Genomic DNA, 20,553 nt, shown 5'->3' with positions numbered 1-20,553 from the left:
TATTATTATTATTATTATTATTTATTATTATTATTATTATTATTATTATTATTCAATTTATTTGTCTCTCCTCCCACAGTTTCCTCTTTGGAGGAAAAAAAGTTCCCCATGCCGACATCTACAACCCCCCCCACACCTGACTACACCCCCCCCCCCCGACCCTGGCCAGATCCTCAGGCGCCCCACCTGCCTCTCCAAAGCCCGCCCTTCCCTTTCCCATGGTTAGGCTAGTTCTCATGAAACAGGAGGTCCTTGATAGACGACCGCAGTTCAGCCCGAAATTCCCGTTGCTAAGTGAGATGGGTTGGGTGAATTTTGTCCTTTTTTTAACAACTTTTCTTGCCACCGTTGTTAAGTCAATCGCTTCCCTCGGCTTCCCCCTTCCCCCCCCCGTGACTTTGCCTGTCAGAAGGTCGCAAAAGGGGAATTCCGTGACCCCAGGACACGGCGGCCGTCGTAACTGTGAGTCAGTTGCCCAGTGTCTGAATTTGCATCACGCGACCGTGGGAGATGCTGCAAGCGTGTGAAAAGTGCCGTTGTAACTTCATGCAGTCGCTAAATGAACTGGGTTTTGTTTTTTATAAAAGTTTTATTAATTTTTTAAAATTGCAGTCTTTAAGTGCTTGGTAAACAACATGTTGTTTGTGTTCAGATATTTAACATTAACTTCTTCAATATAAATCTGTTCCAATACTACACAATCCAGTATTTTTCCCCTGATCATCTTTCCTTCTCCATATTTTTTCCCCATTTTCCCTTCCATTACAATCCATTACAATTCTTGGTACTGTTAATGTATACAGAGATAGATATAAGCATCTTCGTCACATTTTATTAATATCATACCAATAACAATATCAGTTCATAAATCAATAATGTCAATCTGTTTAGTCAATATCCTGCTTTTCGTGCTCTTGCTAAAAAAGTTTGATTTCCTATCAGCATTTGAAATATCCTCATCGGTTATGATTTTCTCAATATTAATTACATTTACATCACTGAAAGTTTTATTCAAATCAACCCCTTATCTTCATATTTCCCATATCAAAAAAAAGAGAGAAAACCCCATCCCCGCTGTTTTAATTCTAAGTCGTATCTTTCATTATAAAAGCCTAATTATATCTAAAAGCCTTCCGTCCTTTGACTCTTATTCAAAGTATTTAAACCTATAATGCCCCCTCTAAAAGGTCAAATCTTCTTTTTTTTTAAATCCCAACTTTCTTTCATTACCAAGTCGCTTTCCAAGCCAGGGCTATTATATCACCCAGGAATTTTCTATTTTTATAAAAATGGCTTGGCACGGGGAAGACAATTTAGGGGGTGTGTGTGTGTGTGTGTGTATTTGGTGGGGGGAGGGAATTCCATGACCCCAGGACACGATGGCCGTCATAACTGTGAGTCAGTCTGAATTTGGATCACATGATGGTGACCATGTGGCTTTAACCGTGTGAAAAGTGAGAAAATGCTGTTGTACGTCGCTTTTTTTAAGTGCCGTCGTAACTTCACATGGTCGCTAAATAAGCCGAGGAGTTCCTGCGTTCCTATCTACTTATTTAACCTCCCGCCTTCCCCCCACTCCCCCGCCGCAAGCGAGACCATTTTGTGAAAAAGCTAAAAATTCTCCCGAGCGTGCAGTCCTCCAATGGCAGTCCAAGAAAGGGCACAGGATGAGTGGCTGGCATTTTTCTCCATCGGTATGTGTGAAAGGAGCCAAGCCCGGTTCTCCAGCTGCACGGCCCAAGGAGGAAGAAGGGCCCGCCGGGGCCTCTCAGAGGGACTCGTAGCCCTTGTGGGCTCGCCACCGTCCCACGGCAAAGGCCACGAGGACGATGAGGATGAGGAGGCCAAGGACCACGCCAACCACGATGGGCAGGACGATGGAGCGCCTCTGCTCGGGACACACCTCAGCTGGAAGGGGCCGGAGGAAGGAAAGTGAGGGCGAGGCAGAGGGGGCGTCCGTTTCCCCTCGGGGTGTAGGGTGATGGGGAGAAGGGGGGGTGCTGTTGGGTCCCCTAGTTGAGGAAGCCTCAGGAGACACGGATCAAGGCGAAGGGGGTAAGGATGGGTGGGGGGCTTCCTGGCTTCCTCCTAGTCTCCAGACAGGCTCTTCCGAACCCCAACTGATTGAACCCCAAAAATCGATGGAAGGAAGGGGGGAAGGCCTGAAACCTGGGAGCTGAGAGCTGGGGGTTGGACTAGAAGACCTCTAAGGTCCTTTTCCAACCCTATGATTCTGTGTTCTACGTCAGGGGTTGGTGGGCAGGACGAGGCAAGGAGTGGTGGGGGCCTCTTGGGGCTTATGGAAGCAAGCAAGCTCTTCATTTACACACACACACACACACACACCAGGCAAAGATCTCTCCACCCAGCAAGGTTAAGAGGGCTTACAGAATGCAGAATTATAAGGTGGGAAGGGACCCTAGAGGTCTTCTAGTCCAACCCCCACTCAAGCAGGAAACCCTATACCCAGGGTCTCCAAACTTGGCCCCTTAAAGACTTTCGGACTTCAACTCCCAGAATTCCCCAGCCCAGAGAGCAGAAGGAGAACGATCACTTCCCCCCACCCCCGATCGGCTAACTTTCTTAGTAGACGGTGGGAATGCAGTAGATGTAATATACCTCAACTTCAGAAACGTGGGGGGGAAAAATAACCTGCGCTTGCTGGGGAATTCTGGGAGTTGAAGTCCCCAAGTTCTTTCTCTCCGCCCCCCATTTTCTGAGAGGGGAACTGGGGGGATCCTTTCCCGCCCCGCAGGCAGAGAGGCGGCAGTGCTTACCTTCCCCGAACTTCCCGTCCTGCAGCTGGAAGGCCTGGATCCGCTCGCTCAGGGCGCTCAGGCGGAAGTCCTCAGTGAGGTCCAGGCTGCGGTTGCGGCATTGGTAGGACTTGCCCAGGGGGGCCGCGAACTCCCGGAGGGAGGCGTTGTTGGCCCTGAAGGTCTTCTCTACGGATACAAAGAGCCAGGCGGCGGTGGGGAAGGGGCTCACCTGCACAGCGGCACACCAGGGCACTGGGTGCACGCTCGGCGCCCCCCACTCGGGGGAAATCCCGCCTGCTGCCCCCCCCCAAAACAGAGGCGGTTTACAACACTGCAGTTTTTAAGTTAGCAACTTGGTCGCTAAGTGAACCCGGCTTCCCCAGATGTTCATCCAAAGGCCGCAAAAGGGCATCGCGTGACACCCCGGGGATGCTGCAACCGTCATTATTAGGAGCGTCCAAATTTTGGTCACGCGACCGTGGGGCATGCTGCGATGGTTGTTAAGTGTGAAAGACGGTCCCTCTTCTCAGGGCTGGTGTAACTTTGAAATGGTCACTAAATGAATCATCGCACATCGAAGGAGAACGCGCCTGCCGTGGTGCCAGCTGGGGCGTAAATTCAGACGGGGCTAAGGGGGGGGGCTTCATGGTTGAGGCCAGGTGGGGCTTGCCTGCGGCTGTAACTTGAGGGGACTTGCAAACATTCCCCCCCCAAGACCACCAAATTTGTGCAGGAGACCCCCCCATGGAATAGGCCCCCTGCCTCTCCAAGTACTCTGGGGCATCAAACACTCGATCAACGCTGCCAACCTGCCCCCCCCACCCGAGCCAACCCTCGCCCCCCCAGCTGCTCACCTGTTGCCTGGGGGAACCGGTAGGTGAGATTGGCCTGGACCTGGTGCAGGTACGCTGCGTTTTCTGTTTCGTTCTGAGAAAGAGAGGGCGGGAAACGGTTTTTTTTCCCCTAGAAAGTGGCCAAAGCCACTGCCACCCCCATTTTGGTATAGGGTTTCCTGCCTGAGCAGGGGGTTGGACTAGATGACCTCCAAGGTCCCTTCCAATTCTGTTATTCTGTTCCTCTGTTAATTAATCAGTGGAATGGCTTCCCAAATGGCATAGGGTCTCCTGCCTGAGCAGGGGGTTAGACTAGATGACCTCCAAGATCCCTCCCAACTGTATCATCATCATCATCATCAAACTGTCTCCCCCTCCCCAAATTCATCTGTTCTGCTGCCCCCGGTAGGACCCAGAGCAGCGTCTGTCTCAAGCTCGGTGCAGAATGCAACCGCGCGAGTTGTGATGAGGGTCTCCCGATACTCCCATGTAACACCTCTTCTCCGCGAGCTGCATTGGCTTCCGGTTGCCCTCCGGGTGAGATTCAAGGTGCTGGTGATGACCTATAAAGCCCTAAATGGCTTGGGTCCGGGATATCTGAGGGAACACCTGCTGCCGGCATCAAGTTCCCTTCCTCCAGTGCGCTCCCACAGGGAGGGTCTGCTCAGGGTGCCACCGGTAAGAGATTGCCGGCGGGTAATACCCAGGGATAGGGCCTTCTCAGTGGGGGTGCCTGCCCTTTGGAACCAGCTGCCCGCGGAGCTGAGGACTGCCCCCGACCTCCGCTCATTCCGCCGGGGCCTGAAGACCTGGCTCTTTGAGCTCTCTGGCCCAGGCTGAGGATTAATTTATTTTAATCGGGGGTTTTATTTGTACAGGGATAAATTTAATCTTTTTTAAACTTGGTTTTTAACTTTTGTATTTTTGGTTTTTAATTACCCTGTAAACCGCCCTGAGTCCTTCGGGAAAGGGCGGTATATAAATGTAATAAAATTAATAAATAAATAAATAAATTGCAGATGGTCATAAGTTGAGGACTTCCTGGCTGGGAATTGTGGCAGCTGGTGTCCCCACCTCTGAAAACTGCCAAGCTTGAGAAACGCTTGAGTTACAACTTGGCACGTGATGCCTGCTGACCAGCTGACCAGACTCAGAGCCACCACCACCAGTCAGGACCAGTGAGTCACCCCAGTCAGACCAGAGGGTGTGTGCGTGTGTGTGTGTGTGTGGGGTCCTTTGGGGAACTGCCCGATGAGTCAGGGGTGTGGGGAAGGGCAGGGTGACTGAGAATATTGTAGACAAATTATATTTCCAAGTAAGCCAGTCACCCAGGAAAGCATAACGTCGGCAGGAGGTTAGGAAATGTGAAATTAATGCACAGATAAACCCTCTTAATGCCATCCACTTCTCACAAAGCTATTCTTGATTAAATTAAGCTTATATTAATAAAACTTCTTCCCCCTCCCCCAAACTGCAGGCAGTCCTCGACGTAGGACCAAATTTATCGTTAAGCGAGGCAGTCATTAACTGAGACATCCTGTGCTTGCGACTGGCAACCTCCCAGGCCAGCTTCCCCCATTGACGATGACGTAACCGTCGTAAACCACAGCCGGTTGCCAAAGTGGCCCCAGATCACGCGACCGCAGTTTTTCTTGCTTGAGCAGGGGGCTGGACTAGAAGACCTCCAGGGTCCCTTCCCACGCTATATTTCTTAACCTTGGTGGGTGGGCAGTGCCTTTTCCTCTGTGTGTGTGTATGTGTGTGTGTGTGTGCTGAAATGAGCGGCTCGCTGGCCTCCATAGGCCCCAAGCGTCCCCCACCACTGCCCCCCCCCGTCCTTCCCACCCACCCCCTTCCTGCACCTTTTGGAAAGTGAAGAGAATGAAGCCCTCTGGGAAATGTAGTTTCAAGGTGGCCGTCTTGCTGGAACAGGTCCCCGAGACGTCGGTCTGGTTGGGCTGCACCGCAAAGGCTCCCCAGGCCTGGAAAAAGGAAGGAAGGGAGGAAGAAAGGAAGGAGGGAAGGCATGCAGGGCCCCCTCTGCCCCCCCCCCAGGCCCTCCATTTCCTCAAAGTAAACAGGGGCTGCTGCATTTCCCCCTCTGTGTCCCCACTTAAATTTGGGAACGTCCAGTCTAGAGAAAAGGAAGAACTGGGTAGGGGGGGGACATGATAGCAGCCTTCCAGTATTTGAGGGGCTGCCCCAAAGAAGGGGGGGGTTCCCCCAAAGCACCGGAGAGCAGCAGCAGAAGCAACGGACGGAAACGAATCAAGGAGAGAAGCAACCTGGAACTAAGGAGGAATTTCCCTAAACTCAGAACAGTGAGCCAGGGGAACGGCTTGCCACTAGAGGTTGCGGGTGCGGGAGTCTTTTAAGAAGAGACTGGACAGCCATTGGTCTGGAACGGTCTCCTGCTCGGGCAGGGGCTGGACTAGAAGACCTCCAAGGTCCATTTCCAGCTCTGTTATTCCGTTCAACAGGAGCCACAGAACCAAGCGCCCAAGCAGATCCAAAAGGGGGAAATCCCCCCCCCTCCCCAAAATGTCGAACGCAGCTGCCTGGTCGGGTAGCCTGCTTCAGGAGGGCCGTAAAGCGAGTCGTGCAAGGCAGCCCGGTTGCCCGGCGAGCAAGGCAGAGGCACTGGGCGGCCGATCCAGAATCTTCTTGCTCAGAAAAGCCAACTTCGGTGCCCAGCCTCGGGACCCGATCCCCCAGCCCCACCGGTCCCCCAGCCCCCTCTGACCCACGGGAAACCCCCCCCCCCGCAGGCACACTCACCTGCCGCTTGGCTGTGTCTGTGTAGCGGATCCGCAGCTGCAGCCCCATCTCTGCCCGCAGGCAGACGGCGGATCCCTGCTTGACGGTGTAATTCCCCACCAGCACATCCGGCGGCTGGGGGGGCCGTGGGGCCGTGGGGTGAGGGTGGGAGGTGGGGTGGGCAGGGGAAGTGTGGTTGGCAGGGGCTGTGGTGGTGGCGACGTGGTGGGTGGTGGGGTGGCGGTGGGTGGTGGGGTGGGCAGGGGAGGTGTGGTTGGCAGGGGCTGTGGTGGTGGCGGCGTGGTGGGTGGTGGGGTGGCGGTGGGTGGTGTGGTTGGTAGGGGCTGTGGTGGTGGCGGCATGGTGGGTGGTGGTCCGCTTCCGGGGCGTGGTGGTGTGGGGGTGGGAGGTGTGGTTGGCAGGGGCGGTGGTGGTGGTGTGGCGGTGATGGTGGTGGGTCGTGGTGTGCTTTTGGGGAAGGGTCTTGGTGAACGAGGGCACCAGAGTGGCTGACTTGGTGGGGTGGGGCCAATTCGCAAAGTCCAGCTGGGGGGATCCGGTCTTCAAGGGCTCCTCGGGCTGACCTGCAAGGGAAGGGCCCCAGGAACCGGTCAGTTGGTGGCCCCGGGGAGCCACGCCGGCCCAGGGGGGGGCATTGGTGTGCAGAGCGGCTTCAGCCCCTCTTTCCACCCAGGTAGGCTCATCCTCCAGCCCCCCCTATTTTGCAGTGGGGGGGAATAGGCCGGGACCCCACCCGTCCACCCACCCAGGCTCCCTGCAAGGAAAGCCCCCTCCCCCGGGGTTTGGAGGGGCTAATTTGCCTCACTTCCACCCCTCCTCCCCCCGGGTGCCTGCAGGCAACGGCCCCCCCGGGCTTCAGGGAAGGAGGGCACCCACCTGCGGCCAGCAGGCACCAGCTGGCGAGCCAGAGGGCGGCGGACCCCAGCGAGAGCTTGGCTGGCTGCATGGCTCCTCTGAAGGCCTCCCTCGCAGGGCTGCGTCTCACCAGACTCTGAGGCCGCTGCTTCCCCCGCCCAGCCTGGCAGAAGGGGAAGGAAACGAAACTTGCTGCTTTGACAAAGTGTGAGTCAGTGTGTTTGTGTGTGTGTGTGTGTGCGCGCGCACGGGAGGAGGGCAGAACTGGCCAAGGGTGAAGCTGGGTTTCCCCCCCCCTCTTCCCTCCTGCAACGTGGTGCGAAGCCACTGCTCGGCTCTGGCCGTGGGTCCTCACGCGTGGCATCAGCTTCTAGCCCCCGGCTGCGTTTCTTGCCAGCTGCCCCCCCTCCTCTGCAGAGGCCGGGGGGGCTCAAAGCGAGGGGGGGCGGTCAGAAAGGCTCCCCCCCTCTTTGGTGGTCAATCAGGAAAGGGCTGTGTCCCCCACGCAGCTCACGCTTAACAGGAGAGCCGGAAGGGACCCTGGAGGTCTTCTAGTCCAACCCCCTGCTCAGGCAGGAGACCCCGTGCCATTTCAGACAAGCGGTGGCTCTCTCTGCCCACCCGGTCTCCCCCTCACTCAAGAGCCCCCTCCCCCAGGGGACATTCTCCACTGGCTCTCGGCCCTCCTCTCCGTGGGGCAGTTGGTGGGAGGGTGCCAGCCTGGGGGGTGGGGGGGGCAAAGGGCAGAGGCTGCCATGTCCTGGGCGCCAGGAAGGCAGGAGGAGGAGGAGGAGGAGGAGGAGGGGGGGAGATCTGGGTCCTGGGTGCCATTGAAGGGCAGCAAAGAGGTCATCGGATGCCAAAATCAGCAATTTCCTCTTCCTCATTTGCACACACACACACACACACACACACACACACACAAACACACACAGACCACAACACAACACAGAAAGCGGGGGCTGGTGGAGGAAAAGCTTGCCGGTCTGGGATGGCCAAACGTTGCAGGGGCTGCTGGAGGCAGGTTATCCCCCCCACCCCATCAGTGGGGGAGGGGGGAAATTGGGACACCCCCCCACACACAGCAAGACCCCCCAGGTGTGCCTGGCTCCCACGTTGGTTGCTTTTGCCCTCTTCTGGGTCTGTTCCTCGGTGCACCCCGAGTTTCCTGGTTTTCTCGCAGTCACAAAAGTCCCGACTTACAACGGTCTGCTTAGTGACCGTTTGAAGTTACAACGGCAGTGAAAGACTTGGGGCCATTTTTCACACTTAACGACCGTTGCAGCCACCCCCCAAGGTCTTCGCATCCAAATTCAGACACTTGGCAATTGACTCATAGTTATGATGCTCGCACAGCGTCCCGGAGTCACGTGATTCCCCTTTAATGACGCCTCCTGACCAGCAAAGTCCGTGGGGGAAGCCGGGTTCGTTTAATCAGTGATTCACTTAACAACCGGGGCCAGAAAGGTTGTAAAATGGAGAAAAACACGACATCTCCTTTAGCAACGGAAATCTGGGACTCAATCTGAGGCCGTAAGCCGAGGACTGCCCGCCTTAATTGGCCTATCCAAGCAAGCAAAAGGGGGTGTGCTGCCCCTCTCCCCACGTAACTCAGCTCGGATGACTTGAGATTGACAGGTGGTGCAAAGGGAGGGAGGCCCAGGCCTAAATGGAAGGGGGTCCCAGCAGATCCGCAAAGGGGAAGGGAGGGGAAGGGTGGCCATGCTATCCTCCCCTTTTTGCGGGGAGTGGCTACTGGTCTGAGGACAACCCTTGTGACCGATCCTCCCCTTTTGCCAGGGCTGCAGCCTTGGCACACCTGCGAGAGGTCGTCTTACCTGGACTTTGGCACCTGCCTAGACCAAAGTGAAATTTAATTGGGCGCCAATAAATAAAGAGCTGCGTGTTCTGGACAGGCTCCATCCATTTTGCTCCTCGATCCTCAGCCTCGGCAACTTTTGAACATGTCTGGACTTCAACTCCCAGAGTTGCACAGCTGGCATCAAGGAGAGAAGCAACCTGGAACTAAGGAGAAACTTCCTGACAGTGAGAACAATTGACCAGTGGAACTCCTTGCCTCCAGAAGCGGTGAGTGCTCCAACACTGGAAGTTTTTAAGAAGAGACTGGACAGCCATTTGTCTGAAATGGTGTAGGGTTTCCTGCCTGAGCAGGGGGGTGGGCTAGATGACCTCCAAGGTCCCTTCTGACTTTTATTATTATTATTGATCATCGCAGTCAGCCAGATGTTCAGACTGGATTTGGCATTTTTGTCTACCTATCGAGTCCTTACCAAGGACCTGTAATAGGCAGATGTGAATGTTTTATTATTATATTATTTGTTATATCCACAAGGCTTCTAAAAGTCGCCCTTTGAAGCCCCCTCGTCAAACATTTAAAGCTTCTGGACTTCAACTCCCAGAATTCCCCAGTCGGCCATGCGACACGTCCTGAACAAAACTCCCTGGTTTATTGAAGGGGGGGACCTTCCCACCCCCAAGGACCCCTTTCAAAGGGGAAGAGGGTCTTTCACCACCCACGGTTCATGTTGCCCTTGGAATCCTTTTTTGAGGAGCTGGGGAGGGCGGGCTAGCCCTAAAAATAGCAAGAGTGCCAGGTGGTCTTCTAGTCCAACCCCTGGTCTGAGGGTCTCCAGACTCCTGTGGCTGGCTGGGGAATTCTGGGAGTTCAAGTCCAAAAGTTGCTTGCTGATCTTATTCAACTTGTCAATTTGGGGAGCCCAATCCCGAATCGAAAAGGGAACCGTTCTTCCCTCGCACTCGCTTCCTCAGGGTGGGGAACCTTTCAGCCTCCGGAAGCCACACTTTTAAGGGAACTTCCCACAACAGGCAACCACGCTCTACAAAGCCAAGGCAACGATTGTATTCCCCATCTTGGAAAGTTAAATCAGAGACCCCTGCATTAAATTCTCTCCTGTGATAATTTATCTATTTTCTTTTTCCTTGTTCTATTCTTATCTTTGCGAGAGCCACCCCCACCAAATACATTTTAATAAAATTTGCCACTTTTCCAACTAGGGGACTTAAAATTTCTCACCTAGAGCCGTGCTGCTTAGCGCATTATGGGAATCGCATTGCAGGTTAAGTCCTCAATTTATGGCTGCAATTTTGATAGGGTTAGTGTTAGCTTTATTTAAAAAAGCAACATTCTTAATATTTAGCAAATGGCATGTTGTCTGGGTTCATGTATTTTTTTTTTAAAAATTTCCCTATATTATCATAATCAATGTATTAATTGCTCAATAGTCTTCTTACTAATACATATTCAATGTTATCACGATCCTCTCCCCAACTCATTTTTCTAGCCAGGCCCCCAAATTTCTGTTGCTAATCCAGACACTTGAGCAGTGCCCCGTTTTTGCAACCTTTCTTTTGGCCAGTTAAGTGAATCACACCGTCGTTAAAACAAATCCAGCTTTCCCCATGGACTTGGCTTGTCAGAAGCCGGCTGGGAAAATTATCAATGGCGGTCAACAAGGCTAGCTAGCCAGTGGCCGAGGGCCCGAATTTTAATCCTGGGGACGCTGCAAGGTTGGTGAAATGTGAAGAATGAACGTGACACTTGTCATGAAGTTAACATGACATGAAGTTAACAGCTGTTAAACTTGAGGGTTGCTAAACAGGTTTGTAAACCGAGGACTAGTAGCATGAAAACCTAAATGAAAAACCCGAGGGCCGTCGGGGCCGTTTTCCCAAATGCTGAAATCGCAGCGAGGACCCTCCCCATTTGACAAAACCCACCGGAAGCCGAGCCTTTTCTCAAGATCACGTTTATTTTGGTCACTGTTAAGTCTCCTTTTGAATAAATAATAGCTATACAAAAGAAAGGGGAAAGGTGGCACACACAGATTTCTTATTATTTTTTTTGTTTTGTTTTGCTGTATGAAGTTTTCTTTTTCAGTTATTTTAAAAAAATGTGACGGGGGGGGGGGGAAAGGTCTTATTTCAGAAAGGGGAGGGGGAAAAACCCACGTCTTGGCAAATTTTTTTTTTTAAATTTTAGAGGGAGAAAAAAAACCCACGACCTGTTTGAGGTAGGTTTTAGATTCTCAAGCTTCTTTTTTTCCTTTTTTTTGTGTTTTGTTTCTCCATTTTTAGCACCATGATTCCGTCGAAAGGTTCGCCGTTTCAAAAAGCACTGGAAAATTATTTTCTTTCTTTTGTCTGGGGAAAGGCAGGCAGGGCGGGGAAAGCAGCAGCGAACCGGAGAAATTCCGGATCCTGCGAAACTCTTTTGTCGATCCTCCCCCCCCCCCACGAAAGAAAGGGAAAAAAAAGGGGGGGGGGGATACCTCTTGTTCTGCAATTTAAGGGGGAAAAGACCTGGGGGTGGGGAGAAAGCTACAAAATGAGGACACAAAGGGAGGGAGGGAGGGAGGGAGGGAGAAAAGGTTGAACAAGACACAGCCGAGCGCCCCGGAGCAGTAAACACTAGAAAGATTTTCATTCTGCCTCCGAAAAACGAAAGTGACATTTATTCAAAAGGCCAAAATAAAACAAAACAAAAATTACCCTCGAAAACAGAAGGGGGGAAAAACAAGAGAGAGAGAGAAACAAAGGCAGGATCGGGAGAATACTTGTGCCTGACGTCGGAGGGGGGGTGCCGGGGGGGGGGGGAAACGGGGCAGGGGGTGTGTGTGGTGTGGCGGCACAGAGCCCCCCCCTCCCTGGGCAGCTCAGATGAGGTCGGCCACGTTGAGCGGCATCTCCTCGATGGACGTGTTGTAGAAGGTCTCGATGTCGCGCAGCGTGCGCTTGTCCTCCTCCGTCACCATGTTGATGGCCACCCCCTTGCGGCCAAAGCGGCCCCCTCGGCCGATCCTGCGGGGGGGGGGAATGGGGAGGGGGAAAAAAGAGCCAGAGGAGTTGAGAACGGACGGGAGTGTGGGGCCCCCTCCCTCCCCCCTTTGAGAAGACCCCGCTCTGCCCTCCCTTTCAGAAGACCCTGCCCCTTAAGACCCTCCCCCTCCTTCCAGAAGACCCTGCCACCCTTTAACACCCCCTGCCCCCCTCCCCTTTGAGAAGGCCCTCTACTGACCGGTGGATGTAGTTCTCACGGTTGGTGGGGAGATCGTAGTTGATGACCAGGGAGACTTGCTGGACGTCGATCCCTCGGGCCTGGGGGGTGGGAAGAAAGAGGCTGCTTTCAACAGGAGCCCTTGCCAGACCCCCCACCATCAAGCCCCCCCCCTCCAATCAGCAGTGGACGGGGAAAGCCTGCCCTGGGGTCTCCTGCTTGAGCGGAAAGGGGAGGGGGGCTGGACTAGAAGATAAATCTAGCGCAGGCACAGCGTCCTCGACTTGCAACGGTCATCAGGGCCCTGAAGTGGGGGGATTTAGGGGAGTTCTCTAGTTAGCGGACTTTGCGGCCTCCCCAGGTCAGCCGGTCCAAATTCAGGTGCTTGGAAATCGTTCCGTTTTGTGTGTGTGTGTGACGCAATCCCCTTCGGGGAGCAAAGTCAGCAGGGAAGCCAGATCCACTGCACGAAAGGGTGACCAACTGTGCTGGTTCCCTTAAAGAAAGGTCATAAAGCGGGGTGAAACTCGCTTAGTAACGGTGGGTTTCGGGCTCCGTTGCGGTCGTTAAGTCGAGGACTACGCAGGACTCAGATTTCTCGCCCAAAGAGCCTTGCCAACAGGCAGTCCTCATCTTACGCCCACAATCGAGGCCCAACACCTGTCGCTAAGCGAGTGTGTTGAATTGCGCCCCATTTTGCAATTTTTTTTTTCTGGCCAGAGTTGTTTAGGGAATCCTGTGGTCATTAAGTGAAGGAGGGCTAGTCCTCAAGCTATGGCAACCCAGCCCAGATTCACCCCCATCTCTGCTCTCTTAGATGGCTCCGTGTGTATGTGTGTGTGTGTCTCTCTCTCTCCCCAAGGCAACTTCAAGGCTTCCCACTCTGGTTATTCTGAAGCCCAAGTGCCCCCCCCCCTCAAGAAGCCCCCCCATGGCAGGAGGGCCAAGTGTGAGCTGCTGCAAAGTGACCGGGACCTCGAGGGGGGGGGAGGGGGTCCGGCCGTGGAGACAAGCAGCCCCTTCGGGTGTTGTTCTGCCAAGGAGCTACAATCCACCGTTGGCACCGCACCGGCCAGGCAGAGAGGGAATCTCCCTGGGGAGGAATTTTTTTTTTGGGGGGGGGGGGGTGGGGGAAACACGGCAGCAGGGAACCCCCCTCCTTGGCACTTACCAGCAAGTCAGTGGTGATGAGGACCCGGCTGGATCCGGAGCGGAACTCCCTCATGATGACGTCACGCTCCTTCTGGTCCATGTCCCCGTGCTGGTCGGGTGAGACCCCCCCCCACGAGACCAGGATTGGCAAGCTAGCCAGGTTTGTTAACTCTGGTTCCTCCTGCCCCAATTCGCCACGGGAAGAGCCAGCTGGCTCTCTCAAGAGTTCCTAAAGGCAGCAGGGCAAGGAGAGCCCCCCCCCTTTCTGAGGAAGGCAGAATCCGCCACCTCCGGGCCCCCACCCACCATGGCCGAAACGGTGAAGTCCCGGGCGTGCATCTTCTCCGTCAGCCAGTCCACCTTCCTCCGGGTGTTGATGAAGATGACCGCCTGGGTGATGGTCAGGGTCTCGTAGAGGTCGCACAGGGTGTCCAGCTTCCACTCCTTGCAGGGGAAGGGAAGCAAGCGTCGATAAGGGGGGGCGGGTCCCAAGGAGGGGCCTTCTGACGCTCCTCCAAGCCCGCCTCCTTGCAGGCGTCTCACGACCCCACTAGGCAGCGCCGTCAGGGCTAGGAGGAAGCGGGAGTTGGCAGAGGAAGAAAAGCACTGGGGGGTCCCTGGGCTTGGGGGGGGTCTCCTTGCAGATCTTTCACTATCCAAACGCTATCAGCACTAGCAGGGAAGGGGGGAGGAGGAGGGAGAGGAAGCAGAGGTGGAAGAGGAGGAAGGAGCAGAGGAAGAAAAAGGAGCAGAGGGGATGGGGAAGAGCAGAGGGAGGGAGAGGAAGGAGCGGAGGAAGAGGAAGCAGAGGGGAGGGGAAGAGGAAGGAAAGGGCAGGGGGTAGGGGGGGTCCCGGGTGCTCTCTGGGCCTGGGGGGTGTCTCCTTGCAGACGTCTCGCGACCCAGCTGGGCGACACCATCCGTGTAGGGGAAGGGCAGATGTTAACTACTCCAGGTTCTGAAACCCCGGCCAGGAGCGTGCCCAGGGCCCCTCGAGAGACGCTCCCCCCCGCAAGCACTCTCGGACCGAGCCATGGCTGGGGGGCTTTTTTAGGGGAGGGGGCTGAACTTTTTTTGTCGGCCCTTGGGAAAAAAAAATCTAGCTGCGTTCTAGGACTCAGCAGCCCTCCGGGGTCCAAAGGGGAAGCCGGGTGCAAGTGGCCTTTGTGCAGTGGTGCGTGTGTGTGTGTGTATGTGTGTGAGAGACCCCAGTTAGAAGACGAAGGCCCACCCCCCCCACCTCATCCAGCCCGGCCTCCCCAGCCAGGAAAACGGCTGTGCACGCACCTCCCTCTCCACGTTGATGTAGAACTGCCGGATCCCCTCCAGAGTCAGCTCCTCCTTCTTCACCAGGATGCGGATCGGATCCCTCATGAACTTCTTGGTCACCTCCAGCACGTCCATCGGCATGGTGGCCGACAGGAGGACCACCTGAGCAGGGGAGAGGCAGAGGGGGGGGGACCTCAACTCTGTGCCTCCCAAAGCTCCCCCCCCAAAATATCTCTGCTTTCTTCAATGTCTCCCGAGAGCCATTCTAGAGCAGGGGGTCTCCCACCCCAGCCACCGACTTCTGGGTTTCAACCCCCAGAACTGCAGCAAAGCTGGCTGGGGGCGTTCTGGGAGTTGAGGTCCACAGGCTGCCCGGTTTGGAGAACCGCCCCCCCCACCGGGTCTAGGGTCTCCTGCCTGAGCAAGGGTTGGACTAGGAGACCTCCGGAGGCCCCTTCCAACTCTGTTCCTTCTTCTTTAGGGCCTCCCCAGCTCCTAAAAATGGATTCCAAATAGAACGTGCACTGGAGGTGGTGGAAGTCCCCCTCCCCTTGAAAGGGGTCCTTATCGTGTGGCAGGGAGGGGGACCCCCCCAACACCCTTCCATAAACCTCAGGCTTTCTCTCCTCAGCTTGGCTGGCTGGGGAATTCTGGGAGCTGAAGTCCACAAGCCTGAAAAGTTGCCAAGGTTGGAGCCTCCCCGTCCCACAAGATGGCCGCCCTAGAGTAGCGCCCCCCCAAACGGCGAGAGAGGTGGCAAAATAAATTCAACCCATTGAGTAAATCTCTCCAAGGCAGGGGTCCTCAAACCTGGCTACTTTAAAGACGGGTGGACTTCATCTCCCAGAATTCCCCGGCCAGCCATGCCTGTTTCTTTTCACCTATCCCTTAAAGCGGAGAGATCGGAGAGGAAGGGATTAAGAGAGAATAAGCAGGGCCACAATGAGTATGCTGGCTGGGGAATTCTGGGAGTTGAAGTCCACCCGTCTTCCAAGTGGCCAAGGTTGGAGACCCCTGCCCTGCTTCATGTCCTCCCCTGTCCCAGCTCCCTCCTCTACGAAAGGGGCTGGCTGGGGAATTCTGGGAGCTGATGTCCACCAGTCTTAACGTGGCCAAGGTTTGGAGACCTCCTGCTCTAAGGTTTGGCCTGATTTGCCCAAGGGCCTCCTCCTCACCTGTGTGTTGCCACTCAGCTTCTGGAATATGTCGTAAATCTGGTCCTTGAAGCCTCGGCTCAACATTTCATCGGCTTCGTCCAGCACGAACATCTTGATGAACTTGGGCGCTGCGGAAGGAAAGGATCAGATCAGATCAGATCAGGCAGGCCGATCCAGGCAGGCCCAGCCCAGCAGAGGGGGGACAAAAAAAAAAAGCTGCTGGTCTCAGGGAGGTTATCCAGGTATGATCACTTCCCCCGGAGATTCCTCCCCCTGCCCAGCAGAACGCGGGCTGGAGGGGGCAACCGGGGCACGGGATCAGATGACACGCATGGGGTAATCATCACGGAACAGCAGCAGCAGGGAATGAGGGTGGCCGGGCCCACCCAAGACCCTCGGCTGGACCCTTCTCAGTAAGAACGACCCTTAAGTGCCTTGGCTGAGAAAGGCAGAGTTTACTAGAAGTCCAGCGACTTTCAGCTGGTCCTCGCCTTACGACAATTCATTCAGTGACCGCCGAGTTACGACAGTGCTGAAAAAGTGCGACCCAGGACCGTTTCTCACACTTAAAGACAACCCATGGGGCATCTCCCGTGGGCCACCTGATCAAAATCCAGACGTTTGGCAACTAACTTGTTTACGACGGTCGCACCTTCCTGGGGAAGTCCCATGATCCCCTGACAAGCAAAGTCAACATGGGAAGTGGATTCACTCACGGGCTCCTTTATCTAATCGGTAAAAGCCAAATTCAAAGTCTTGCCCCTCCCTTCTCAAGCGCAAAGTCCAGAAGCCGACAGAAGCGGTTAATTTATACTATTACGGAAAAGGGAAAACTTGAGGTTTGACGTCACCGTCTTATTCTACTGCGCAAAAGGGAGTCGGTGCCTTTCCCCCCCCCTTCTGTTTGTTCTACCCTGGTCTCATCCCGTTTCCCTGCCCTGCTTTGCCTTCTGTGTTTTACGTTATAAACTAGCAAGAAGGAAAAACAAAACGCTACTACTTATTTAAGAACCGCAGCCGCTCGCTTAAGAACGGTGGCGAGAAAGGGTATAAAATGGGGCAGCGCTCACGTCTCACTTAGCAACGAAAAGACTGGGCTCCGATCGTGGCTGCTAAGGCAAGGACCCGTCAATCGAACTGAGAATCGCCCCCCCATCACTGCCCCCACCCCCAAATTCAAGCAAGATGTTTTCTGAACGGTGGCTTCAAACTTTGTTTCCCCAGAAGCCCCCCCCAAACCCCTGGACTTCATGGCAGCTGACAACCCCCCCCAAATGAAGAACCGGAGCTGTCTTGGGAGATGCACAGCCCAGGACAACTGCACAACAACTGCTGTGTCTTTGAGCCTGTGTGTGTGTGTGTGTGTTTGGGGAGGGGGGGGAAGAGGAAGAAGGGGACAGGGCCCCCGGAATGTACTCACACAAGTATCTTCTGTTCAGCATGTCAAAGACCCGCCCGGGGGTCCCCACAATGATGTGGGGCGCTTCCATCTGCAGCTTCTGAACTTCAGCCCGGACATTCGTGCCCCCTATGCAAGCGTGGCAGGAGGCTCCCATGTAGTCGCCCAGAGCCATCACCACCTTCTGGATCTGCCAGGAGGAGGAAAAGGGACCATATCAGGAGGGGCGGCTGGGCTGGCGAAGGAAAGGGCCGCCCTGGAGGACTTCCCTGCCCGCCCCTGTTTCCCCAGCATGAACCAGTCCTCGGCCACTGGGAGAGACGCCGTGCTGGGATGAATAAGGAAAACGCTTGCTTTTCCCCTGCTAGATGTAAGAAGCGGCCACTGTCAGAGGCCCCTCTTTGCCCAGATAGCAGGGACCGGACGGCTACCCTCAACCGGCGGGCGACTCGGCCCCAGGAGCGTTGCCAGCCCCAGCCCCCGTCTCACAAGTGCTCTTTGGCACAAAGGGGACATTTGCGCAAAGGAGACAGAAAAGAAAGGGAGGGAGAAAAGAGGAAAAAGAGAGAACGAAAGGGAGAGAAGCTGAAAGAGGGAAGGAGAAAGAGAAAGGGAGGGAAGAAACAGAAAGAACGGGAAAGGGAGAAAAAAGGAAAACGGAGAGAGGGAGAGCAGCAGATAGAGGGATGGAATGAAACAGAAATGAAAAAGACAAAAGGAAAGAAAGAAGGAAGATGTAGAAAAGGGAGGGGGAGCCCCACCTGCTGAGCCAGCTCCCTAGTGGGGGCCAGCACCAAGGCCTGGGTCGCTTTCAGATCCAGTTCAACCTGCTGCAGGATGGAGATGGCAAAGGTGGCCGTCTTCCCAGTGCCGGACTGGGCTTGGGCGATCACATCGTATCCTGAGGACAGGAGGAGGACAGGAGGAGTTGAACCGAGAAGCTGCCCCCGGCCCTTCCAGACAGAGGCAGCATCGGCCGACACGGCCGGTTCGTTGCGTCTCCCCAGCACGAACCAGCGAGCTGCCTTGGGACGAAACGGGGACGGCCCCTCTTCCCACCCCCAATGGATGTAAGAGAGGCGCCTCTTTGCCCATTAGCAGGGGAGGATTGCTGGCCTCAGAAAGAGAGGAGCCCCCAGATGTGCGTCTGTTTGGGGACTTCCACAGCTGGCTGGCCAAGAACTGGGAAGCCCCTCAGTTCAACCCTGAGCGGCAAACTTTCCCTTCTACTGACGTCTCTTCCGTCCTTAAAGAGATTTTTCAATCCCAGAGCAGAAAGGAAGGAGGCGAGTGGCTACAAAACCCTCCAGGATCCACCTCACTGCCCCTCTTTGCAACGTCCTCAGAAGCTTGTGAAATTTTTGCCCCTTTTCCTATTGTCAGGAGTCCCCGGAGGTCTCTGGGCTTGGCTACTTTCACACAGAGGTTTCATCGCCCAAACTAGCCAACCCCATCGCTGCTAGTCCTGATGATGTTGCTTAAGCCCGGGCAATGAAACGTCTGCAAGAAAGCTCAGAGAACGCCAAGGAGCCCTCGTGTCAACCCTGAGCTACAAATATTCTCCTTTATTGATAATCAAGCCTTCTTTTCTGTCTTTGGTGTGTATCGTTAGGCAGCAACAAGCATCAAAGGGCTTCATCATCCACAGCGGCTGTGGAAACAGCCACCGTTACAGCCCTCCAGTCTCTGCAGTCCTTCCCTATCCGGGCTCACCCTTGATACAAGGGAGAATGGCTCGCTGTTGGATAGCAGAGGGTTTCTCAAAACCGTAAGCGTAGATTCCTCGCAGGAGGGACTCCGACAGGTTCATATCGTCAAAGCTGTCAACAATCTCGTTCCAGTTGCTCTGCGGGAAGAAGCGGGCACAGGATCAGCCTGGGCACCCCAGAAACCCCTCCCCTCTCCTCAAAGGGAAGCTGTGGGAAGCCCACCGCCCCATTTCAACAGCAGAAAACCAACTATACTTCTCGGGGGGTGATAAAGTCTGGGCCGGGCCAGGGTTCCCAGCACCCCGAAAGTGGGGCAAAACCACGGATCCTCACTCCAACAATGCCAACTGATAAGCAGTGGAGCAGGCACCCTTCACGGTGTCTGTGTGAGAGAGACAGACAACATCCTCCATAGGGACTAGAACCCCAGGGACTGGGCCGGGCTTCCTGCCACCCCAGAATGGGGTGAAACCAGAGGAACCCCCCCCATTCCTAAGGAGGGAAGCCGGTATTCTTTTTTAGGGGGGGTGGGGGTGGAGGAGAGCGCGACCATCCTTCATAGGGACTAGATCCCCCCAGGCCTGGGCAAAAGGAGGCCCCCCTCCCCACCGGGCCGGAGAGGAAGGGTCTCCAGGTACCTCGATGACGCCGTCGGGGTCCATGCCGTCCGGGCCATTGTCTCGGGAGCTGCGAGAGCAAAGAGGGAGGGGGGGATTTAGGGGAGGGGGGATCGGCGCGCGACGCCCCGCCGGCCAGGCGCCTCCCCCGCCCACGTGCGCTTCCGCCTGGCCTTTTAAGGCCCACGGCCCCGCCCCCGCCCCGGTGACGTCACGCGCTGCCGAGTGCCCGGATGCGCCGCGCCAGGACAATGGGCGGCCGGGAACGCGCACGCGCCCGCAGCGGGGAGCGCGCCGCCCGCCTCGCCCGGAGGCCCCCCGGATGGAGGGAGGGAGGGGGGATCAGCCTCGCCGGGGGGGGTCCGGGAAAGGGGTCCCCGCGGGGGGGGGAGAAGACCGGAGCGGCCCCTCCCGCGGGAAGGGGGGAAGGGGGAATCGGAGGGGGGGGCGCCGAGCGAGGAAGGGTCGTTTCCCCCCCCAAGAAAAAAACCGCCCGGAGGGGGAAAAAAAAAGGATCGCGCCGACAAGGCCGCGGAATGGCTCCGTTGGTATCGTTCGGCTCCCCCCCCCGGGAGAATAATGGTCTCGCCCAGAGGCCGCGGGCAGCATGGGCCGCCAGGGAGAGCCCAACGCTCCGCGGGAGGGAGCGGCCCAGCGGGAGCGGCCACGTGCGGAGGCCGGACGCGCGGTGGAGGCGACGGGGAAGGAGGGACGGAGGGCCGCGGGCGGGCGGGCGGGCGGGCGTCGCGGCCTACAGGCGGCCTCGGGGCTCACTCACCGGCTCTCTTGACTCGCAGACATTCTGTGGAAAAGGTCCTGGCCCCGCCCGCCTCGCGCCTCCTTATAACCGCTGGCGGGGCTCCGCCCACCCGCCCGCCAGACATTGGCCCTCGCCTTTCGGCCCGCCCTGCCGCTCCGCTTCTCCGATTGGCCCGCCGCCCAGCTATCTCCGTGACCGGCTTCTCTCCCATTGGCCCGGCCGCCTCCCTT

At 55.9% G+C, this 20,553-nt stretch overlaps 2 protein-coding genes across 2 annotated transcripts; both read right to left on the bottom strand.

Moving 5' to 3' along the window:
* Positions 1 to 583: 583 nt before the first annotated feature.
* LOC308676746 (macrosialin-like) lies at positions 584 to 7,422 on the bottom strand. Its single transcript, XM_081342766.1, has 6 exons — positions 7,247 to 7,422; positions 6,371 to 6,933; positions 5,455 to 5,574; positions 3,614 to 3,686; positions 2,778 to 2,945; positions 584 to 1,908 (listed from the first exon to the last, which is right to left on the bottom strand). The coding sequence occupies exons 1-6, from the start codon at positions 7,314 to 7,316 to the stop codon at positions 1,769 to 1,771; spliced, it is 1,134 nt and encodes a 377-aa protein (XP_081198892.1). The 5' UTR covers positions 7,317 to 7,422; the 3' UTR covers positions 584 to 1,768.
* A 4,274-nt stretch (positions 7,423 to 11,696) lies between these two features.
* LOC308676714 (eukaryotic initiation factor 4A-I) lies at positions 11,697 to 20,364 on the bottom strand (the record flags this gene model as incomplete). Its single annotated transcript, XM_081342709.1, has 11 exons — positions 11,697 to 12,064; positions 12,282 to 12,361; positions 13,432 to 13,521; positions 13,719 to 13,856; positions 14,700 to 14,843; positions 15,857 to 15,966; positions 17,259 to 17,427; positions 17,999 to 18,138; positions 18,951 to 19,083; positions 19,585 to 19,633; positions 20,342 to 20,364. The coding sequence occupies 11 exons, from the start codon at positions 20,362 to 20,364 to the stop codon at positions 11,920 to 11,922; spliced, it is 1,221 nt and encodes a 406-aa protein (XP_081198835.1). The 3' UTR covers positions 11,697 to 11,919.
* Between the last annotated feature and the right edge of the window lie 189 nt (positions 20,365 to 20,553).

The sequence above is a fragment of the Vipera berus genome (assembly GCF_964194415.1).
Source record: "Vipera berus genome assembly, chromosome: W".
Taxonomy (NCBI): domain Eukaryota; kingdom Metazoa; phylum Chordata; class Lepidosauria; order Squamata; family Viperidae; genus Vipera; species Vipera berus.
The sequence above is the reverse complement of the archived record's forward strand: the minus strand, read 5'-3'. Positions and strand labels throughout refer to the sequence as shown.